General features: G+C 38.7%; 1 protein-coding gene across 3 annotated transcripts in view; it reads right to left on the bottom strand.

Moving 5' to 3' along the window:
- The window catches only part of CHEK1 (checkpoint kinase 1), a 27,537-nt gene extending 13,213 nt beyond the window's left edge, over positions 1 to 14,324 (bottom strand). Inside the window, exons 1-8 of one of the 3 annotated variants that reach the window (XM_007463604.1) lie at positions 14,201 to 14,324; positions 13,340 to 13,424; positions 11,562 to 11,785; positions 10,376 to 10,440; positions 10,214 to 10,283; positions 5,820 to 6,008; positions 5,059 to 5,163; positions 2,545 to 2,640 (exon numbers count right to left, since the gene is read on the bottom strand). In XM_007463604.1, the coding sequence (XP_007463666.1) occupies positions 2,545 to 2,640; positions 5,059 to 5,163; positions 5,820 to 6,008; positions 10,214 to 10,283; positions 10,376 to 10,440; positions 11,562 to 11,785; positions 13,340 to 13,404 (814 nt within the window). In that variant the 5' untranslated portion in view covers positions 13,405 to 13,424; positions 14,201 to 14,324. The remainder of the gene's footprint in view (positions 1 to 2,544; positions 2,641 to 5,058; positions 5,164 to 5,819; positions 6,009 to 10,213; positions 10,284 to 10,375; positions 10,441 to 11,561; positions 11,786 to 13,339; positions 13,425 to 14,200) is intronic. The other 2 variants (XM_007463605.1, XM_007463606.1) reach the window with 2 other exon arrangements.
- Positions 14,325 to 19,022: the final 4,698 nt, after the last annotated feature.

Genomic DNA, 19,022 nt, shown 5'->3' with positions numbered 1-19,022 from the left:
GCTGAACCCACGTACCACAACTACTGAAGCCCACGTGCCTAGAGCCTGTGCTCCACAAAACAGAAGCCACCACAATGAGAAGCCCACGCACCTCAATGAAGAGTAGCCTCCACTCGCTGCAACTAGAGAAAGCCCGTGCGCAGCAACAAAGACACAACACAGCCAAAAATAAATCAATAAAATAAATAAATTTTCTTTTAAAAGTGAGAATGGGCAAGGAAGTTGAAGATAAATAAATTTTTTTTTTAAAGTGAGAATGGGCAAGGAAGTTGAAGATGAATGTAAATAAGTCATTACAGTGACTAACCTTGGGATTTAAAATAGTAAGGATGGAACTTGGGACCAAGAAGGGGGCAGATAAAAGATAGTGAAAAGGTAGTAGAATTGATGGACTGCAAGTCCAGGTGGGGTCAAAGGTGCTGGGGTCAAAGGTGCTGGAGTCAGGGTACTAGAGGGAGGAAACCAGAAAAAAATATACTGGTGGTCCAAGCAGGATGCTTGAAGACAAGATCGCTAGAGGAGAGAAAGTCAAGGAAATGTGAGGTGATGACAGTGGAAGGACCATCTAAGTGAATATTTAAATTACCAAGAACCATGACAAAAATTACGTAAAGAGCTGTGTTGGAGAGAGTGACAATGTGGCAGGAATTTTAATTTGAGGTTCAGAAGGTGATTATCATGAGGGGATAGTGGGTGGTAGAGTCTGATAATAGGATTCAAAATGACGGGTGGAGGAATGTGAAGAAAGAACAAGGAGGATGCCTGCTCCACTCCCAGATCAAGGGTATGAGGGTGCAGGAAAGAAAACACCTACCACCTGAGAAGAAGCAATGTCCTGAGAAGAAGCAATGTCCTCAGGGTACAGCTGGATTTCAATTAGAATAAGGTGAAAGGTAAAAGAAACATTCAGGGAAGAGTTAAAAATTCCTCATTCATCTCTAGCTATTGTTCTCTCTCAGCCAAAGTTCTTTACTGAGCTGTCTACACTCTGCTTAACTCTCTTTTACACTAGAATCCCTGTACAATAGTTTATTCTTTTTTTTTTTTTTTGTGGTACGCGGGCCTCTCACTGTTGTGGCCTCTCCCGTTGCGGAGCACAGGCTCCAGATGTGTGTGGCATCTTCCCAGACCGGGGCACGAACCCGTGTCCCCTGCACTGGCAGGCAGACTCTCAACCACTGTGCCACCAGGGAAGCCCTAGAGTTTATTCTTAACTCTCCACCAAAACTGTTCCTGCCAAGATCATGAATAACTGCCGTATCATGGAATCCACAGGACAAATTTACTCCACATTCTTCTGATGTCCCATCTCTCTGGCTACTTTTCTGTTTCTCTGGCCTCTGCCCATCACTTAAACACTGGCATTCCTTAAGATTTCATATACTCAATTTAATCTACTACCACAGTTTAAATCACCATCTATTTACAGAAAGTACCTAAATCGACATCTCCAGCTTAGCCCTGTTTCCTGAGTTACACACATGCATGCACACAAGCGCACACACACACACACACACTCACTCCTATGAGACAGTTTTACTTAACTTCTCAAATTCAAATAAAATGTCCAAAATCAAATAAAATTTCCCTGCAAATCTATTTTTCCTTTTGAGTTACATCCAAGTAAATAGTTTCACCATTTACACAGCTGTTCAAACCAAAAAGGAGACATACTTTGACTCCTCACTCTCCTTCATTTTCCACATATAAATAATCACCAGTATTATCAACTCTAGTTCTTAAATTTCTCTGGAATCAACTTCTTTCCAATCCCACTATCACTAACCTAGTCCAGCCTACCATCTTCTCACATCTAGGATCAAAAACAGTGAAAAAAAGTAGCTAGAAAGATCTTTCAAAACCAAACACATAAGCATGTCTGTCATTTCCTTGCTTAAAGTCTCTCAAAAGGTTTTCCCAACAGCCTTCGGTTAAAGCCCAAGATCCTTAACGTGGCTTACAAGGTCTTCCACGGTTTGGTTGCTATCTACCTCTCCAACCTCATCTCAAACCTCTCTCTCTCTCTCCCTTCTCCATTCACTTACTTTCTCAGCAAACATTTACTGAATGCCTATGATGGACCACACACTATGCTAAGCACAGGTGATGCAATGATGAACAAGCCAGACATGGTCCAGGCCATACTGGCCTTCTCTCCAGTTCCTCAAATGCACCACTTTCTAACCTCCAAGACATCCCAGATGCCGCTTCCATGTTCAGAATCTGCCACTCATCTTGCTACTACTCTTCTGGCTACCTCCCCTTTAATCTTCAAATCTTACATTTAACGTGATTTCCTCAGCAAGATAAGTGTTCTTTGTCACTTAAGACTTGGTCAAGTTCTTAGCTGTAGGACCCTGACTTTCCACTTTATAATTATTAATGAACTTAAAATCATGTTTTCTATTTCTGGTTTTTGTACTAGACATTATAATCTTCATGAGGACAGAGACCACAGCTCTTTTGTGTTGTTGACTTATACTGACTTTACAAGTACCTTTTTTTCACAGAAAAAAAAAAATACTTGTATTTTAAGGATATTACCTTTCTTGAGTGGTTTGTTGTACCATCTATCTTTTTTGATGTCTGGGATGGTAATCCTTACTGATGGATTCTCAACTAGGATTTTATGCAGCAGAGCTGAAAACAAAACATTAAGACAACATTTATAAAAGACTCAAATAGATTAGAAAAGCCTACAGCTTGTGGTGTAGAACACACATCCTCTATTGCTTTCCTTATGTCCAAATATTATTTCTGGGGAAGAGAAAGAATAAAGCTACTGAATTTTTGCTTTAATTTCATGCATTCTTTGCTACTGTCTATATCTTTGAATATTCTTCCCAGAGCTGAGTCTCAGTTGTTTGCAAATAAATAGAACAAGAGCTAGGTGGAAATGGTTCTCTTCACTTGATATTTATACAAAGATAGCAAAAAAAAACCCTTTTATCCATTTTCAATACCAAAGTTCACTGTTCCAATATGTCATATTAAGTCCTCATTCACACAATTTTATAAGGGAAATTTACTTTCCAATAACTTTAAAAAATATATTTATTTATTTGGCTGCGCTGGGTCTTAGTTGCGGCACATGGGATCTTTGCTGCTGCACGCGGGATCTTCACTGCCGCATGCGGGATCTTTAGTTGCGGCATGTGAACTCTTAGTTGCAGCATGCATGTGGGATCTAGTTCCCTGACCAGCGATCGAACCCAGGCCCCCTGCATTGTGAGCACAGAGTCTTAGCCACTGGACCACCAGGGAAGTCCCTCCAATAACTTTTTAAGAGACAGTAATGAAAGCAACCATCATCCTAAGGTACCTTAATTATATTGATAAAGAATTCATTCATCTCCCAACATCAAAATAATTTTCTAATGGACCAAAGATTTAAATGAAAAAAATAAAGCCTTAAAAACATAAATGAAAACATAGGTAATTTTTTTCTAATGCTGAGGGTAGAAAAGACCTTTCCAAACATGATGATATAGTCAGAAACCACAAACGACAGGTACTAGATTTAAATAAATAAAAATATAAAACTTCTGGGGACTTCCCTCGTGGTCCAGTGGGTAAGACTCCATGCTCCAACACAGGGAACCCAGGTTTGATCCCCGGTCAGGGAACGAGATCCGCGTGCACGCCACAACTAAGAGTTCACATGCCACAACTAAGAAGCCCACATGCCGCAACTAAGACCCAGTGCAGCCTAAATAAGTAAGTAAATAAATAAATAACTACTTAAAAAAAAAAAGTTAAGTTTAAAAAATATATATAAAACTTCTGCATGTCAAAATAGCATAAACAAAATAAAAATACATGACAAATTGTCAAAAATATCTGTAACGAATGCAAAGATCTAATGACATTAATATGTTTTTCAAAAACCTCATATAAAGTAAAAAGAAAACCTCCTACCAAAAATGAGCAAAATAGACACGTTCACAAAAACAGACTAAAAGCTAATAAATATACAATGAATATACAACTTCATTGGTACTAAATTTAAAATAAAAATAAAAAACAGAATACAATTCTTATATGTAGGCCTATTAGATTAGTCAAAAAAAGAAAGTTTAAGGGACTTCCTTGGCAGTCCAGTGGTTAAGACTCCGCGCTTCCACTGCAGGGGGCACGGGTTCCATCCCGGGTCAGGGAACTAAGATCCTTCATCCCGCACAGCATGGCCAAAAAAAAAAAAGTTTAAATGTAAACTAGTTAGACTGTGATGAAATGGTACAAACTTTCCGGAAAACAATTTGGCAAAGTAAACAATAATAATTAAAAACTGTATACATCTTTGACCCTGCAATTCCACTTCTGGGGTTTTACTTTAATTAAATAATTTAAAGGTATGTGCAAAGATTAAGTTATATGGATGATCATCATATCTCTTTCACAGCAGTGAAAAATTAGAAAAAATCCTGAATCTCTAAAAAGGTGAACTGGATAAGTATAGTAAGCCATGTCCTTATAGCAGAATACCATCACAGTCTTTAAAAACAGTGATGTAGACCTACAATTATAGTCATGAAAAAATGTTCATAAAGCATTAACATACACAGAAAAACTGGTTACAAAATAACATGTATAGTGGGATGTCATTTTTTGTGAAAACACACATACTTATAAATAATATACATATATAACAAACACATAGTTTTTACTACAAAATATAGAAGCACATATCAAAACATTAAAAGAAGCTATTCCGTGGGAGGGAGGGAGACGCAAGAGGGAAGAGATATGGGAACATATGTATATGTATAACTCATTCACTTTGTTATAAAGCAGAAACTAACACACCATTGTAAAGCAATTATACTCCAATAAAGATGTTAAAAAAAAAAAAAGAAGCTCTTCCTGAGTGCTGGGATTATAGGGTTGGATTTTACAATTTTTTAATTTATTATCCTTCTACTTCATCTATAAAGATCATGGATTATTTACATAATGATTTAAAAGTTAAAAAGAAAAAAAATGTAAGAAAAAAATTCAAACAGCACTAGGCTTCATTATCCAAGAAATCAGTACTTTACATCAAAATAACCCAGTTACCTAGAGGAGCAGAATCGATTTTTTTCCAAGGGTTGAGGTATGTTTTTTTTTCTTTCCAATCACAATATTCCTGACAACTATCACTAGGCTGGTCCCACGGCAATTCTAAAAAAGAAACAAGTCCCAGTTTTCTGAGTGTTCAAATAATTATACAATTTTAAGGGAAAATAATCAATGACACAAATCCAGTAAGTTTCCTCCAAATCAATTCAATATGGTTTCCAAACTAAGAATGCCAACTCTAAATTTTAGAGGCACTTCTAAGATAGAGTCCACTTCCTGCCTTACTCTTTTCCAAAAGTATTCACATGAATTTTAAAAGAGAGAGCTACTGTGATATTTCATTTAATAGCTATACATACTTCATTTTTAAAAACCTTTGGGATTAAAAGTTCCAAATTAGTTATAAATAAGTTAATATTAAAATACTATCACATAAATATGGATCCCCTTGATTCATTTCATTTATTTTGGTATAAGAAACCTGGCTTTCCTAAGGACAGGAATTTTATCATGATTAAAAAACTCAAAGCTGCTGCATAGCACAGGGAGATCAGCTTTGTGATGACCTAGAGCGGTGGGATAGGGAGGGTGGGAGAAAGGCTCAAGAGGGAGAGGATATGGGGATATATGGATACATATAGCTGATTCACTTTGTTGTACAGCAGAAACATACACAACACTGCAAAGCAATTATAATACTCCAATAAAGATGAAAAAAATTACACAGAAAAATAAATAAATAAATAAAAAGCTCTTACCTCCAGCCAACATTGCGGTAAGTACTATTCCACAGGACCAAACATCAACTGGTTCTGCATGAAATTCTTTTCTCTTTAGAAGTTCTGGAGCAACATACGGTAAAGTACCACACATCTTGTTCAATAAACGCTCACGATTATTATGCCGAAACACTGTTGCCAAACCAAAGTCAGAGATTTTGAGGTTATCTAAACCAAAGGAAAAGAGGATGGCACTGGATAAAAATGTTTTGTAAATAGATATACTTAAAGGAGTTGAGTTGTATTGGAAAACCACTGGTGTTATGACCAAAAAGAAACTTTAAAAAAGAAGAAATTAAAGACATTATCATATAGTTAAAACTAGAAAGAGGCCTCATGGCTTCTATTAACTTAAGACAAATATTGTCAATACACAAACAGTATGGACCAGATTAAAGAAAGATCTTGGAGTCAAAAGGGCCTTCTAGAAAAGAGCACTCCAGACTTAAACACTGAAAAGAGAGCCATGCCCTCATCGGGTTGTGCAGAGGGCAGGAGGGAGACATCAATAACATACTAGGCACAACTTTTCCAGCAGTGGACAAACCCAGCTGGCTGGACCGAAACTAAAGACCCACAAACCACCAGAACTTCTTGTCAAGGTGGCTAAGTTTAGAAAAGGAGGATGAACTCTGTACAGAAAACAAATCAGAAGAGCAAATTTCTACTCTAACTTCCCATCTTCAGCACACACAAGCTATCCGCAGAACTTTCACCTTAACTACACTTACTGAATATCTACCGTAACTGGGTGACACTGTGCTAGCCATGTAGGTAGATAAATTACTGAAGACTAACAATAACAACTGCTGTCGAGGTTATGAAAATATAGAACATTACAAGATCTTACAGAAAGGGAATCTAACCTAGTCTTCAGAGATAGGGGAGACTCCCCTATTATCACGTATAAACTGGTAAAACCTTTTTAGAAAGCAATCTGGCAAAAGATGCCAAAATTTGAAATACTCATGCTCTTTGAACTAGGAATTTCCACTTCTAGGACCATACCCACAAAAATACTTCCACAAATTCACAAACATAAGGATATCCATGCCATAACAATACTGTTTGTAAATAACCTAAATGTCCATCAATAAAGAAATGATTAAATCTTATAGTACACATGTACAATGAGATTATGTAGGTAACAAAAAACAAACAGAAAGGGCTTCCCACGTGGCACAGTGGTTGAGAGTCCGCCTGCCGATGCAGGGGACACGGGTTCGTGCCCCGGTCCAGGAAGATCCCACATGCCGCAGAGCGGCTGGGCCCGTGAGCCGTGGCCGCTGAGCCTGCGCGTCCGGAGCCTGAGCTCCGCAACGGAAGAGGCCACAACAGTGAGAGGCCTGCGTACCGCAAAAAAACAAAAAACAAACAAACAAAAAAAAACCAGAAAAACACAAGGTGTATCTATATGTACTGACATGGAATCAGGTATAAATGGAAAAAACGGCAAGTGCCATAACAAATATTCATTATAACATGACCTAATTTTTATATTGGCCTGTGCATTAATTTATAGAATAGTCATCACTGCCTTATATTTGTTAAAGCTAGCAACAACTTAAATTCTCCAAAACAGGGGACTGATTCTTTAAAAATCAATTACATCCACCCAATATAATATGAAAGGCACTGATGTTTACTTCTATGACTTGGGAGGTAGCTACTGTAATTATCCTTTTAACAGCTATATATGACACAATCTTGACAAATCACTGAGATTAAGAGTTCCAAGTTACCTATAAGCAGTAATCACTGAAAATACTAATGGATGACCACAGTATTCCTTAGAGTCTGTTGTTTCACTATGTCTGTGACATAATACTTAGAGAACTGTATATAATAAATTTTAAATTGAGGAGTGTGGTTACTTCTGAGAAAAAGAAAGGGGCACACATTTGGAAGGAATACAGAGGAGGACTTCAACTATATTGATAATGTTCTATTTCCTTTTTAAAAAATATTATTATTGAATAGAAACAAAAGATTATTTATATAATATGCAAGATATGAAGAATCATTATAATCAACATCCACTCACCTAACACCTAGTTTAAGTACACTCTATTTTCTTTGAAACCTCCTATAAATCCTTCCCTATCCTAACTGCAATCCTTCCTTTCTAGAAGATTTTATGTAGCTTGAAACCTATTTAATAAAAAAAGGACTTAATTTGTATATGAGGAATGGGAAGAATTGATTATAATACCATCAAAGCTATTAGTATTCAAAAAGTAATGGACATAGAATGAAAAATAGAAGCAAAGGGAAGTCTCCCAGCTTGTGCTCTCATTCTTGGGATTCATCAACAGACCATTCTACAGCTCCTTTTCCCAATACACCAAATTTTTTGAATATCTAAAATTTTGCTACATACTTTATGGAACAACTTGCAGAAGGCTAAATAACCAAAGAAGGGTCTTAAGTAGCTAGGTTAGTAGATGGGTTAATAAAAAGATACCTAAAAGATATTAACCAAAATATTAACACTGGTTATAACTGACTGGTGAATTTCTGGTGATTTTTTTACTTTCTTTTTTATACTTTTGATCTTATTTCATGATTACTTTTATCTTTATAAAGAGAAAAAAAACAGTATTTTTAGTTTGGGAACAAAGTTTTCACATTCCAGATATTACATACTCACATCTCCATTATTTATATAAGCTGGCTTAATTTATCCCCTTGTATGAAGGTCAATTATGGAGTTCAGAAAGAGGTAGAAGAAGGCTGATAAGAACATACACTGGTACTTATGATGGGGCACGATAATGCCAGAAACACTAAACCTCAGGGTTGGACAAGATGTGAAAATTACTTTGGTCCAACCAGCCAAGCAATGTTTAAATTCCCTTTACAATATCCCTGGTAATTAATAATCCAGTGTGTGAATCTCCTGTTAAAAACCTACTACAGGGACTTCTCTGGTGGCGCAGTGATCAAGAATCCGCCTGCCAATGCAGGGGACATGGGTTTGATCCCTGGTCCGGGAAGATCCCACATGCTGCAGAGCAACTAAGCCCATGCGCCACAATTACTGAACCTGAGCCCTAGAGCCCGTGAGCCACAACTGCTGAGCCCACATGCCACAACTACTGAAGCCCACGTGCCTAGAGCCCATGCTCCGCAACAAGAGAAGCCACCGCAATGAGAAGCCCGTGCACCACAACGAAGAGTAGCCCCCGCTCGCCGCAACCAGAGAAAGCCCGTGCTCAGCAATGGAGACCCAACGCAGCCCAAAATAAATTAATTAAATTAAAAAAAGAAAAAACCTACAACAAAGCAACCTATTAAGTTTTGGGGCAGATCCATTAACGAGGGTCATCTTTGTACTAATCCAAATTGCCTCCACATAGTTTTCACCCACATACTGTGAAGAACTGTATTTAACAATTAGCAAATTTCCCTTGAGTTCCTCAATTATGCCTTATTTTACATAGTTTCTAGCCCTTTCAGCATTCTGGTCACTCACATAAAAAAGTACTTCGGTAGTCTACATGCCTTTCACAGTACTGTCCCAAACACCTATTATTCCCGCCATGGCCTTCCAGAGAAGTGCTGGACTGCTGCCTTCCTCATTCTCACCTTATCACCTTAATTTTCCAATGATCAAATTACATGGGTGACTAATATGAAGTCTGCTGCCTAGTAAGTCTTTTTAAACCTTCTTTGCTGCCAAAGACATGCCATTAAACTGTACTTATTTCGTTAGTTTTTTTCAATCCAAATACTGAATTGAGTAACAATCCAGTATGTATTAAATCTGACCCACCTCTCTGGTCTGCTAAATTCATTCATCTAATAAACATTTCTGAAAACCTACTATTTGCCAGGCACTATTCTAACACATTAAACAAAACAGACAAAAATCACTGCCTCGGGCCTCCCTGGTGGCGCAGTGGTTGGGAGTCCGCCTGCTGATGCAGGGGATGCGGGTTCGTGCCCCGGTCCGGGAGGATCCCACGTGCCGCGGAGCGGCTGGGCCCGTGGGCCGTGGGCGCTGAGCTTGCGCATCCGGCAACGGGAGGGGCCACGACAGTGAGAGGCCCACATATCGCAAAAAAAAAAAAAAAAAAATCACTGCCTCATATGCAGTGGATATTTGTCACCTTTTTTGATCCTGATTCTATAAGCTAACACTAACACTATCCATCCCTCTCAGTTTTTATGACATCCATAAAATATAACTAAAAGCCCTGCATCTTTATCCAAGTCATAAATTAAAAAGAACAAATACGTCAAGGCTAAGGTCCAGGGTATTTCAATTTCATATTTTTTGCCCTGAAATTTCAGTAATGGAAAGCCTTGATCCTGCCTTTGTATGGCTGTACTAAAATGATTAGGTAGCAGCAACAAAATGCTAAACTTACCCCTTTCATCCAATAGGAGATTTTCTGGCTTAATATCCCTGTGAGTTATTCCAATACCATGCAGATAAACCTAAAAGAGAAGCAGAGGAAAGCATACCAGAATAGGGTAACTTACTTCACTAAGACTAATTTTAAGTAAAAGTTAGAGACAACTGTACGTACCACCCCTGCCATGAGTTGATAGAAGAACCTCTGAGCATCTTGTTCAGGCATGCCTATGTCTGGCTCTATAAGAATTAGTTATGAAAGTTAGTTCACCAGGTAAATATAATCAGTCATCGACCACAGTCTCCTAATTCTAAAGTTAAACATTTGTGATTGTACTTTAGCAAAGAGAACCTAATGCTAACAATGAAAAGATTCTGGAGTCCACTAGTACATATAGTACTTAATAACTCACATTTCCCCATGTGTTAAGTGGCAAAAATAAATTAACATCACAGGAAAAGTATAGAGAAATAACAAACTATCACCCAAATCAAGAATGCAAGCCATACCTTGAAAGCCCCTACTTATACTAACCATGATTTATTTGATATCTTTCAAATTCTCCCCTAATTTCTTCTAAATGCTATGCCAATATTTTTTCCACTCCTGAAATGTAATTGCCAAAGTGGAAGCCTACACAAATCTAAGTTGATTTCACTAAATACTTAACAACAAATTTAAACTTCATATAATTTCTCGCACTACTACAAAACCATGAATTCCTGTGAAGTTACTTCAGGAAATACAGTTTTATTAAGAAAGGTTCTATTGTCAGTTATCTTTTTACATTTTTATCTCCCTCATTAACTTTTGATTTCTTTTATTCTCAACTTTTCTGAGATAGATACTGAAGATTCTAATAATCACTGTTTAACTGCTAATACAATAGCTCTAAATAATAAATTTAGACCCACAGAATATATTTTATCTACTTCTTAGTGTTCTTTAATATCAAGACTTTGAATCTACACAGAACATTTAAGTAGCAAGCAGAGAATTTACTTAATATATATAAAGCAATCGTAGAAAATTCTCAATTTCACTTATGTAACAACCTGCTGTTATTTTGGATCTGTAAATGTATGCAATGATTTCATGAGACTAGAATGTCTACAAAGTAAACTCTACAAAATAGCAATCCCAACCCAAATCACTTATACAACTTGGGAAAAAAGTTTCTTTGATGACTCTACATATGTATTCAGTGTTTACATAAGTTGCAAAAGCAAGAAAATGTACTCCAATTTCACTATTACATAAGCAAGTCTGAATGCACAATGAACAAGCAGCAGTCCCAAGATTAAAAAAACAAATTTAAAAACTTATTTAGCATAAGAATTATCTTCAATGTTTTCCATACCTATTCTATCAAAAAGTTCTCCCCCACTACAGTACTCCAGAAATAGATACTGGATATTGCCTTCTCTCCTGTGACCATAGAATTTCACTACATTCTCATGATTTAACATTTTATTGATACAAATCTCTTTCTTAATATTTTCTGGACAGTCTATGGCACGCTTCATGTCCACAATCTTCACTGCAACTGCTTCTTCAGTTCTTCTATTCACAGCAAGTTGAACTCTAAAAAGAAAAAGCAAGAGTTATAATATTCCGGACATTTGAATTATATTTCTTTTAAAACTTCAAAAGGTTAAACATAACTCATCGAAAACTATTTTACCTTTATTAATTTCTCCACCTGGGAGAAACCATGGGAATGGTTTATGCCATGTTCAACAGATACTACTCCTTTCTGAAATGTGAAGTATGATAGCTAGTGTTCCAAAGAAGTCATTATGCTGTACATCCAAGTCATTTAACAAATTCTTAATAAACTAAAATGGGATAATAGCAATTCTAGGCCACATCACATATACACATGCTCTATTCATTTAACTTGTTTTTCTTCCACTTTTACTGACCTATAGTTGACATAAAGCACTGAAAAGATTATCACAAGTTTAGTGAACAACCATCATTTCATATACATACAAAATTTTAAAAATCGAAAAAATACATATTTTCCCTTGTGATGAGAACTTAGTATTTACTGTTTTAACTTTCATATATAACATACAGCAGTGATAATTATATTTATCATGTTGTACATTATATCCCTAGTACTTATTTATCTTTTAACTGTAAGTTTGTACCTTTGGACCACCTTTATCCAACTTCCCCTCCCCTACACCCTGCTTCTGGTAACCACAAATCTGATCTCTTTTTCTATGAGTGTTTGTTTGTTTTTGAAGCTATGTTAGTTCCTTTTACAACATAGTGACTCGATATTTCTATACATTTCAAAATGACCACGATAAGTCTAGTTAGGATATGTCGCCTTACAAAGATATTACATAGTTCTTGACTATACTCCCCACACTGTACATTTCATACCGGAGACTCATTTATTTTGCAACTGGTAGTTTGTACCACAGGTATTTCTCTCCTCCCCAGCACCATCCTCCCCTCTGGCAACTACCTGTTTGTTCTCTGTATCTAACTGTTTCTCTTTGTTGTTTGTTCATTTGTTTAGTTTTTAGATTCAACCTATTAAGTGAAATCATACAGTGTTTGTCTTTCTCTGTCTGACTTATTTAAACTTAGCATAATACCCTCTAGGTCCACCCATGATGTCCCAAACGGCAAGATTTCATTCTTGCTCTATTCATTTAATTGTAATAACATTACCTAGCATTTATTAATCTGATACTATATGTGTCTACAGTAACTGTTCTGAGTACCTGTGGGATATGCCATTTTACAGAGGCACACAAGGACATTAAGAAGCCTGCCTAAGAACACAAAACAATGACCAGTAACGTGACTCCAGAGTCTGTTCATTTGCTCATTTAACCACTATGTTTGAACCCCAGGAAGGAGTATGTGGGAGGAGAAACTGACTTCAGAAGTCTCCTCTAGCTCTTTAGGAAGAGAATGTTTTTGTTTTGTTTTGTTTTTAAAAGGAAGAAAGAAAAAAAAAAAACCTTACAAAAGATTGTGTCGCTTCAGTTCCCCAAAGTTTTAGATTTCAAATGCAAAGATCTGTTCTCCAAAACAACCAACTTGTACTCAAAGGAGACAATAGACAGAAAACTAAAGCAAGTGTGAAGTCGGGGTAAAAGGACTCAAACTCACTCTCCATAGGCACCTTCTCCCAGGGTTTGCACCAAGTCCCAGTCTTCCACAAAGGGCACTGCCATGACTCCACTAAGTCCCGCGGCTGTAAAAGCAGGAACCCAGAAAAGACGGTGGATGAGGACACGCTTCAATCATCTGTAAAGCCGCTGAGCTCCGCCTCTTGCCGTGATTCTTCAAGGTGAATCACAGCTCCTGGTTTCCCCTTACACTTCATCCATATTTTACCCAAGTCTTTAAAGCACAAGGCAAGTATTCTAAACTCTGGCATTTCGTCGTAACTCACAAGCCCCGTTCCCACGCAAACCGAAGGCTGAAACGCCGCCTTCCAGGCGGCCAAGGAAACGTACCAGTGGCGCGGAGGAGTTGGGGGACCAGTGCTTTACGGTGGGGGACTGGGGAAGGGGGTGAGAGGTGAAGCGTCGGCCTAGAGTAAGGGGATGTGGGCTAGCAGAGGAGGAAATAATCGCTACCAGCACCGCAGCCGCTCCTCCCGACCCGCTCACTCCCAGTTCCCACCCCCGCCCCGTCCCCAAGGCCAGGAGGAGCTCGGGGCGGAGCCAAACTGCCTCAAGAAGCGGAAGGAAGGGCTGAATGACACGCGGACGGCTGGGGCCCAAACCTCGGGTGCTCTCGGCCTGCAGAGGAAGTCTTCTCTCCAATCCCCGTACAACTGGGCCCGCCTGGCACTCCACCCTCCGAAACCGCCCCTCCGCAGGAGTCTCTCCGATCCTCTAGGCTCGGCGCCGAGAACTTTCTCTCGCTGTGCCCACTTTCTCTCGCTGTGCCCCTCCTAAGTCATGTAGCCCCCGAACTCCGGCTCCAGGCACTTTTCCCCCTCTACCGGCCGCCCTTCCTCACCAGGCCGTCCTTTGCCCGCCACCACAGGAATCCAAATGCAGGGCTTTTCCCGCCAAAACTTGCTGGCGTCACATTGTCGCAAACGCGCGCTCCCTTGCCGGAAAGCAAGGGGGCGCGCGTTCCTGGGCCCGCTGCTCTGCAGATTGGGCCGGCCAGGGCCTGGCGCCTGCTTTCCCCGCAGACTCACGCTGGCCGGGGCCGGGTTACTTTCAAACCAGGAGGAGGTCCTGGTTGAAGAGGTTTAAGAACTGTCGAGTACATCGGTGTGAATGACCTCCGGGCCCAAACGCGAAGTGGGACCCGGCGTGTGACCTCGGCCGTCCGTCCGGCCGTCCTCGCGCTCCCGGGTAGAGCAGCACCGCGGGGCTAGCTACCGCCGTCCCGGACCCCCGAGCACCTCGCCCCGCTGCCTGGCAAGGTAGCGAGGATTCACACTCCGTAAGTGCTGTCCCTGTAACTTTAAAGCGCGGCCCAGATAAAACTGGAGCCGAGAAGCCAGGGACAGCTGTTGAGCATTGATCCTGTTTAGAATGAAAGGAACTTTGTGATAGGAGCGAGAAGCATCAAATACTGGCTGCACTGTAATGGGGGGTGGGAAGGCATCGGGATGAAGAAAGCTACTCTTTTGTAGCTGGAGGTAATGTCAGGATAACCAGTTTTACCGTGTCTCGTCCGAACAGGCACCAAAACAATATCTCCACTCAACCTTTTTGAAGGAAGTGCAACTGCGTAGCTTAGTTCTACCTGCTCTCTTTAATGTGTAAGAAACGGGCAGGTAGAAGCGAAAACGCTGCATTTTACAATGCAAATTTTAAAAGCAGAATAACCAGTTTAGGTGCGAAAGTAAATTCGAAAAAGGGACTGGCTAGAGAACAATGTGGAAAAACTGAAATAGATACTCCCTCTCAACAGTAAACTAGACTGGGAACTCAAGGTGCAGGCAAGATCATCTATTCTCCAATTCTTAAAACTGGGTCACATGCAATAAGCATAACTAGCTCTTGACTGTGATACTGGTAAAATAAGTGTAAAATATGTTACACAAAAATGCATACATTTGTTTAAAAGACAAAAAACAAGACCAGAACACTTCGAAATGCTTATGTGAGAAGTTTTTAACCGTGACATCACTGTTTAGGTTTCGTATAATAAAGTAAGTTTTCCAGATCGTTTACTCCATTTTCTCTAGTTTCTGCACTGCATGCTGCAAACAAAGAATATGAAGAAAGGAAGAGGAGGACCGGACCGGCACAGTTCCTTTGTGTCTAGATAGAATAAAGGTATCAGCCTGAAAAAAATAAGGCATACACATCTCAGGCAGAGTATCAGTTAAAGAACAGATGCTCACAAAAACCTGTTCCCTTCTGAAACCTTACTAAAATAGTAAATTTTAAGAGTAAATATTAAAATAAATTAACTTAATAATGAAATATTAAATTTACTATTTTAAAATAGTAAATGTTTAAAAGGCAATAACCTACAAACACATAAGGTGAAAAACAAAAGTTTTGCAAAGTGGAAAGTCTTTAGATGAATGGTAATTTAGATGAAAGAAAGATGAATCCTAAAGCCAGCAATGGGAAAGCAGAAAAGCAATTTGGTTTACATCATAGAACTCCCTAAAGGCTCAAGTTGAATTAATGACAACAGGTACTGAATGAGGTGAAGGTGGGGCTAAAAGAGGGTGAAAGACTATGTATGAAGCCAATAGACCCTTGGGTCCTCTCCCTCCTCTGTGTATACAAGGAACTGCCCCTCCCTGAAGCTGGTAATAGACTTGAGAGGGTAAATACATGGTTATCTGAACTGGAGAGCATCAGGCACAGTTAAGGGTTAGGTACCTAACTGAAACCAAAAGGATTAAGTTTATGCACTGAAGGTTGAACCTGTGAGCCTTCTTTCCTCACTTTACTCCCAGAAATCTGGCAGCCTGGCTTGTATCCTTCAGAGGACATAAAAGCCTTCTCAAGGGAATCTTACCTATATAGAAGAAAAGACCTAAAGATACCAATATCAGGGATTTCATAATGTAACAACGCAGCCAGATCACAGGAGAATGAAGCCCACATTCAATAAGCCCCACCCCAAACTAAGCAGACCTTCCAGTCATCTTTTTAGGGTCCCACTCTTTAATAAGAGCAAACAAGCAAGACTTTGAAAAGGACTTTAATATGAAAGATGTCCAAACAAAGGAATATTCAAACAAAAAGCTCTTGGATATTTAAAAAAAATACATGATAGTAGAAAAAAAGTAAACAAAATAGATACGTTAGGAACAAAAAGTTTAGGAAATCTCCAGAAGGAAGAATAAAGATGGGAAACAGGATTAAATATAAGAATATTGGGAGACTAACCTAGGAAGTCCAAAATCCAAGTAACTTATTTTTCACAAGAAAGGGCGTCAGGGGAATCCAAAAATGACTCAAGAAAATTTCCCAGACAAAAGAACTTGACCTTCCATACTTTTCCCATACTTTCCATACTTTACTTTTCCAAGTCTAAAGTACCCAGCTTCTGAACACATCATTGGGAAATTTTCAAAATAGTACATACAAAGAGAAGATACTAAGAGGTCTGGGGAGGGAGTGAGAGGGAATGGACACATACAAAAAAAATAAGAATCAGAATATCATTGCATTTCTCAGCATTTAGAAGACAGAAAACAATGGGCCAATGCCTTCAGAAATAATTCTAAGGAAAAGTTAATCCCAACCTGGAACTCTATACCTAGCCAACCTATGAATCGTGTGATGACAGACACTCAAGATCTCAAGAAATTTATCTCCCACACACTTTCTCAGGAAGGTAGTGGTGATAAATCAAGAAAGAAGGGGATTAACACAGAATATAACAGTGAAAGGATACACCAACCCAAGAGGTGTGTAGCAAACCTAGAGAGTAAACCAATCCAAACTGGAATATCAAAACAGAATACATCTCTAAGAATGAATACCTAATGAGTTGAACATACTAAAAGGAAGCTGGCACAAATGAAGGTGAGTCTGGGGAGAAATCAGTGACGAGTACAAAACACAAGTGAAAAAACTCCCTTCAAAAAAGTTAGGCAGAAAAAAAAAGTAGTAACAGTATATATACCACATGGCCTAGCTGTGAAAAGCCTTAAGGTAAAAACTACTGAGTTAACCTAAACCATAACTATAATAGAGCCTTGACATGGTAAGAATATGTGTGTACAAGGGGATAGTAGGATGGTGAAAAAGAACCAAATCCTCAATTTCCACACCAGAAAGTCAACAGATGATACCTAAAATTGAAAAACCAACACATAGCAAAATAAAGCAAGTCATTTAATGATATGGAGGTAAGTAATATGAGAATCAGCTGAGTTGAAAGTGGGTACCTCGGGGGGGGGTGGAAAACAGTGTTGTTGCTTTTTAGAATTATTTGATTTTCTTTTACACTAAGTTCACTGTAACAATGGAAATTAGAAGTAAATTTAAAAAAAATATAGCTTCATGTAGCCTAGAAAGTAACAAAATTAAAATCATAAGAGTAACAAGTACAGTGATAAAGGGTTATCCCATTCCTACAGAGGCAAATCACTAATGATCTCTAACTGGTATTACTCATATTGGTTAAAAGAACAAACAAACAAACAAAAATCCCACCTCTGAATAACCTCTTCCACTAGGGAGGAATTCTGTATATAAACCAAGTCATGTATTTACATATAGTAAATCAAATCTTACATCAGATCTAAATCTCACCCACAGTTGAAGCACCTGGTACATAAACTGGTTTGGAAGGCTGCTTCCTGGGTACACAGGTAGACCTGAGCATACCTTTAGGAGCACCATTTTGACTTATCTGAAAGTCATGTCATTGCTCCTGTTTCTTAAACAGGTAACAGTAAAGAGTTACCTTGTATTTTTTTTTTTTAATAACTAAGGGTTTATACATATCACTGACATATGTCTTAAAATACATAAAATACCCTATTGTAACTGAACATAAGGATGTTTGTCCTGACATTAAATATAGATGGAACTCCTGTGCTTTTTGTAGCTAATTTGGCAAGGGCCTGAGAACCAGATCATGGAGCTTGTTAGTGATATATAATAACAGAGGCTGAGACTAAGGGAGAGAGAAGCTCACCTTTAAATAATCACAACAGTTTTAGTGCATGAGCTAAAGGAAATCGCTAAAGGATAAGTGAGAGTATTGAAAAGCTAGATTTCAGATAGATATGTATGGTTACAAATCAGCTAATTCAAAAACACCTACTGACCATCAAGTTCTATATACAATGTTGGAGGAGTTTCTTCCTCTCCATTGAGAATAATTTCACTGTTTGCCTAAAGTCTTCAAAACTACTGATTTAGTATCACTGGATTTACTCCTGCATAAAAACAAAAACACCTAGCTTGTCCCAAAGAAACTGGTGAGATCAGGTCTGGCTAGCCACCTTCCGTCCCTTGTAGTCAAAGAGCCTCTAAGGATAAGAGATGTTGAGAACAGAGACATGATGGCAATGCAGCTCCCTTTCCTGCCCAGAAATGGCACTCCTCTGGTCCCACAAACTTTTATTCATTCAGTAAAAGCTTACTGTGCACCCACTATGTGCAAGGCATTGTGCTAGGTACTGCAGTTTTTGAAATGACAAAATTGTTTGTATATGTAGGATCTGAGCTAGTCCTTGATAGTTCTCCTGACTTGAGAGAGAAAGACAGAATGCCCCTATGTGGCTCATTTAGGGAGCTAAGAGCACAGATGAGGTCTGTTTTCTGTCCTTCTATCAGCCCAGCATAAACTTTAGGCTTCCTCAAATCAGTCATAAGTCAAAACAAATAAGGCACATTTT

Source organism: Lipotes vexillifer, unplaced genomic scaffold (genome assembly GCF_000442215.2).
Source record: "Lipotes vexillifer unplaced genomic scaffold, Lipotes_vexillifer_v1.1 scaffold442, whole genome shotgun sequence".
NCBI lineage: Eukaryota > Metazoa > Chordata > Mammalia > Artiodactyla > Lipotidae > Lipotes > Lipotes vexillifer.
Note: the sequence above shows the minus strand (reverse complement) of the source record. Positions and strands in the feature narration are given on the sequence as shown.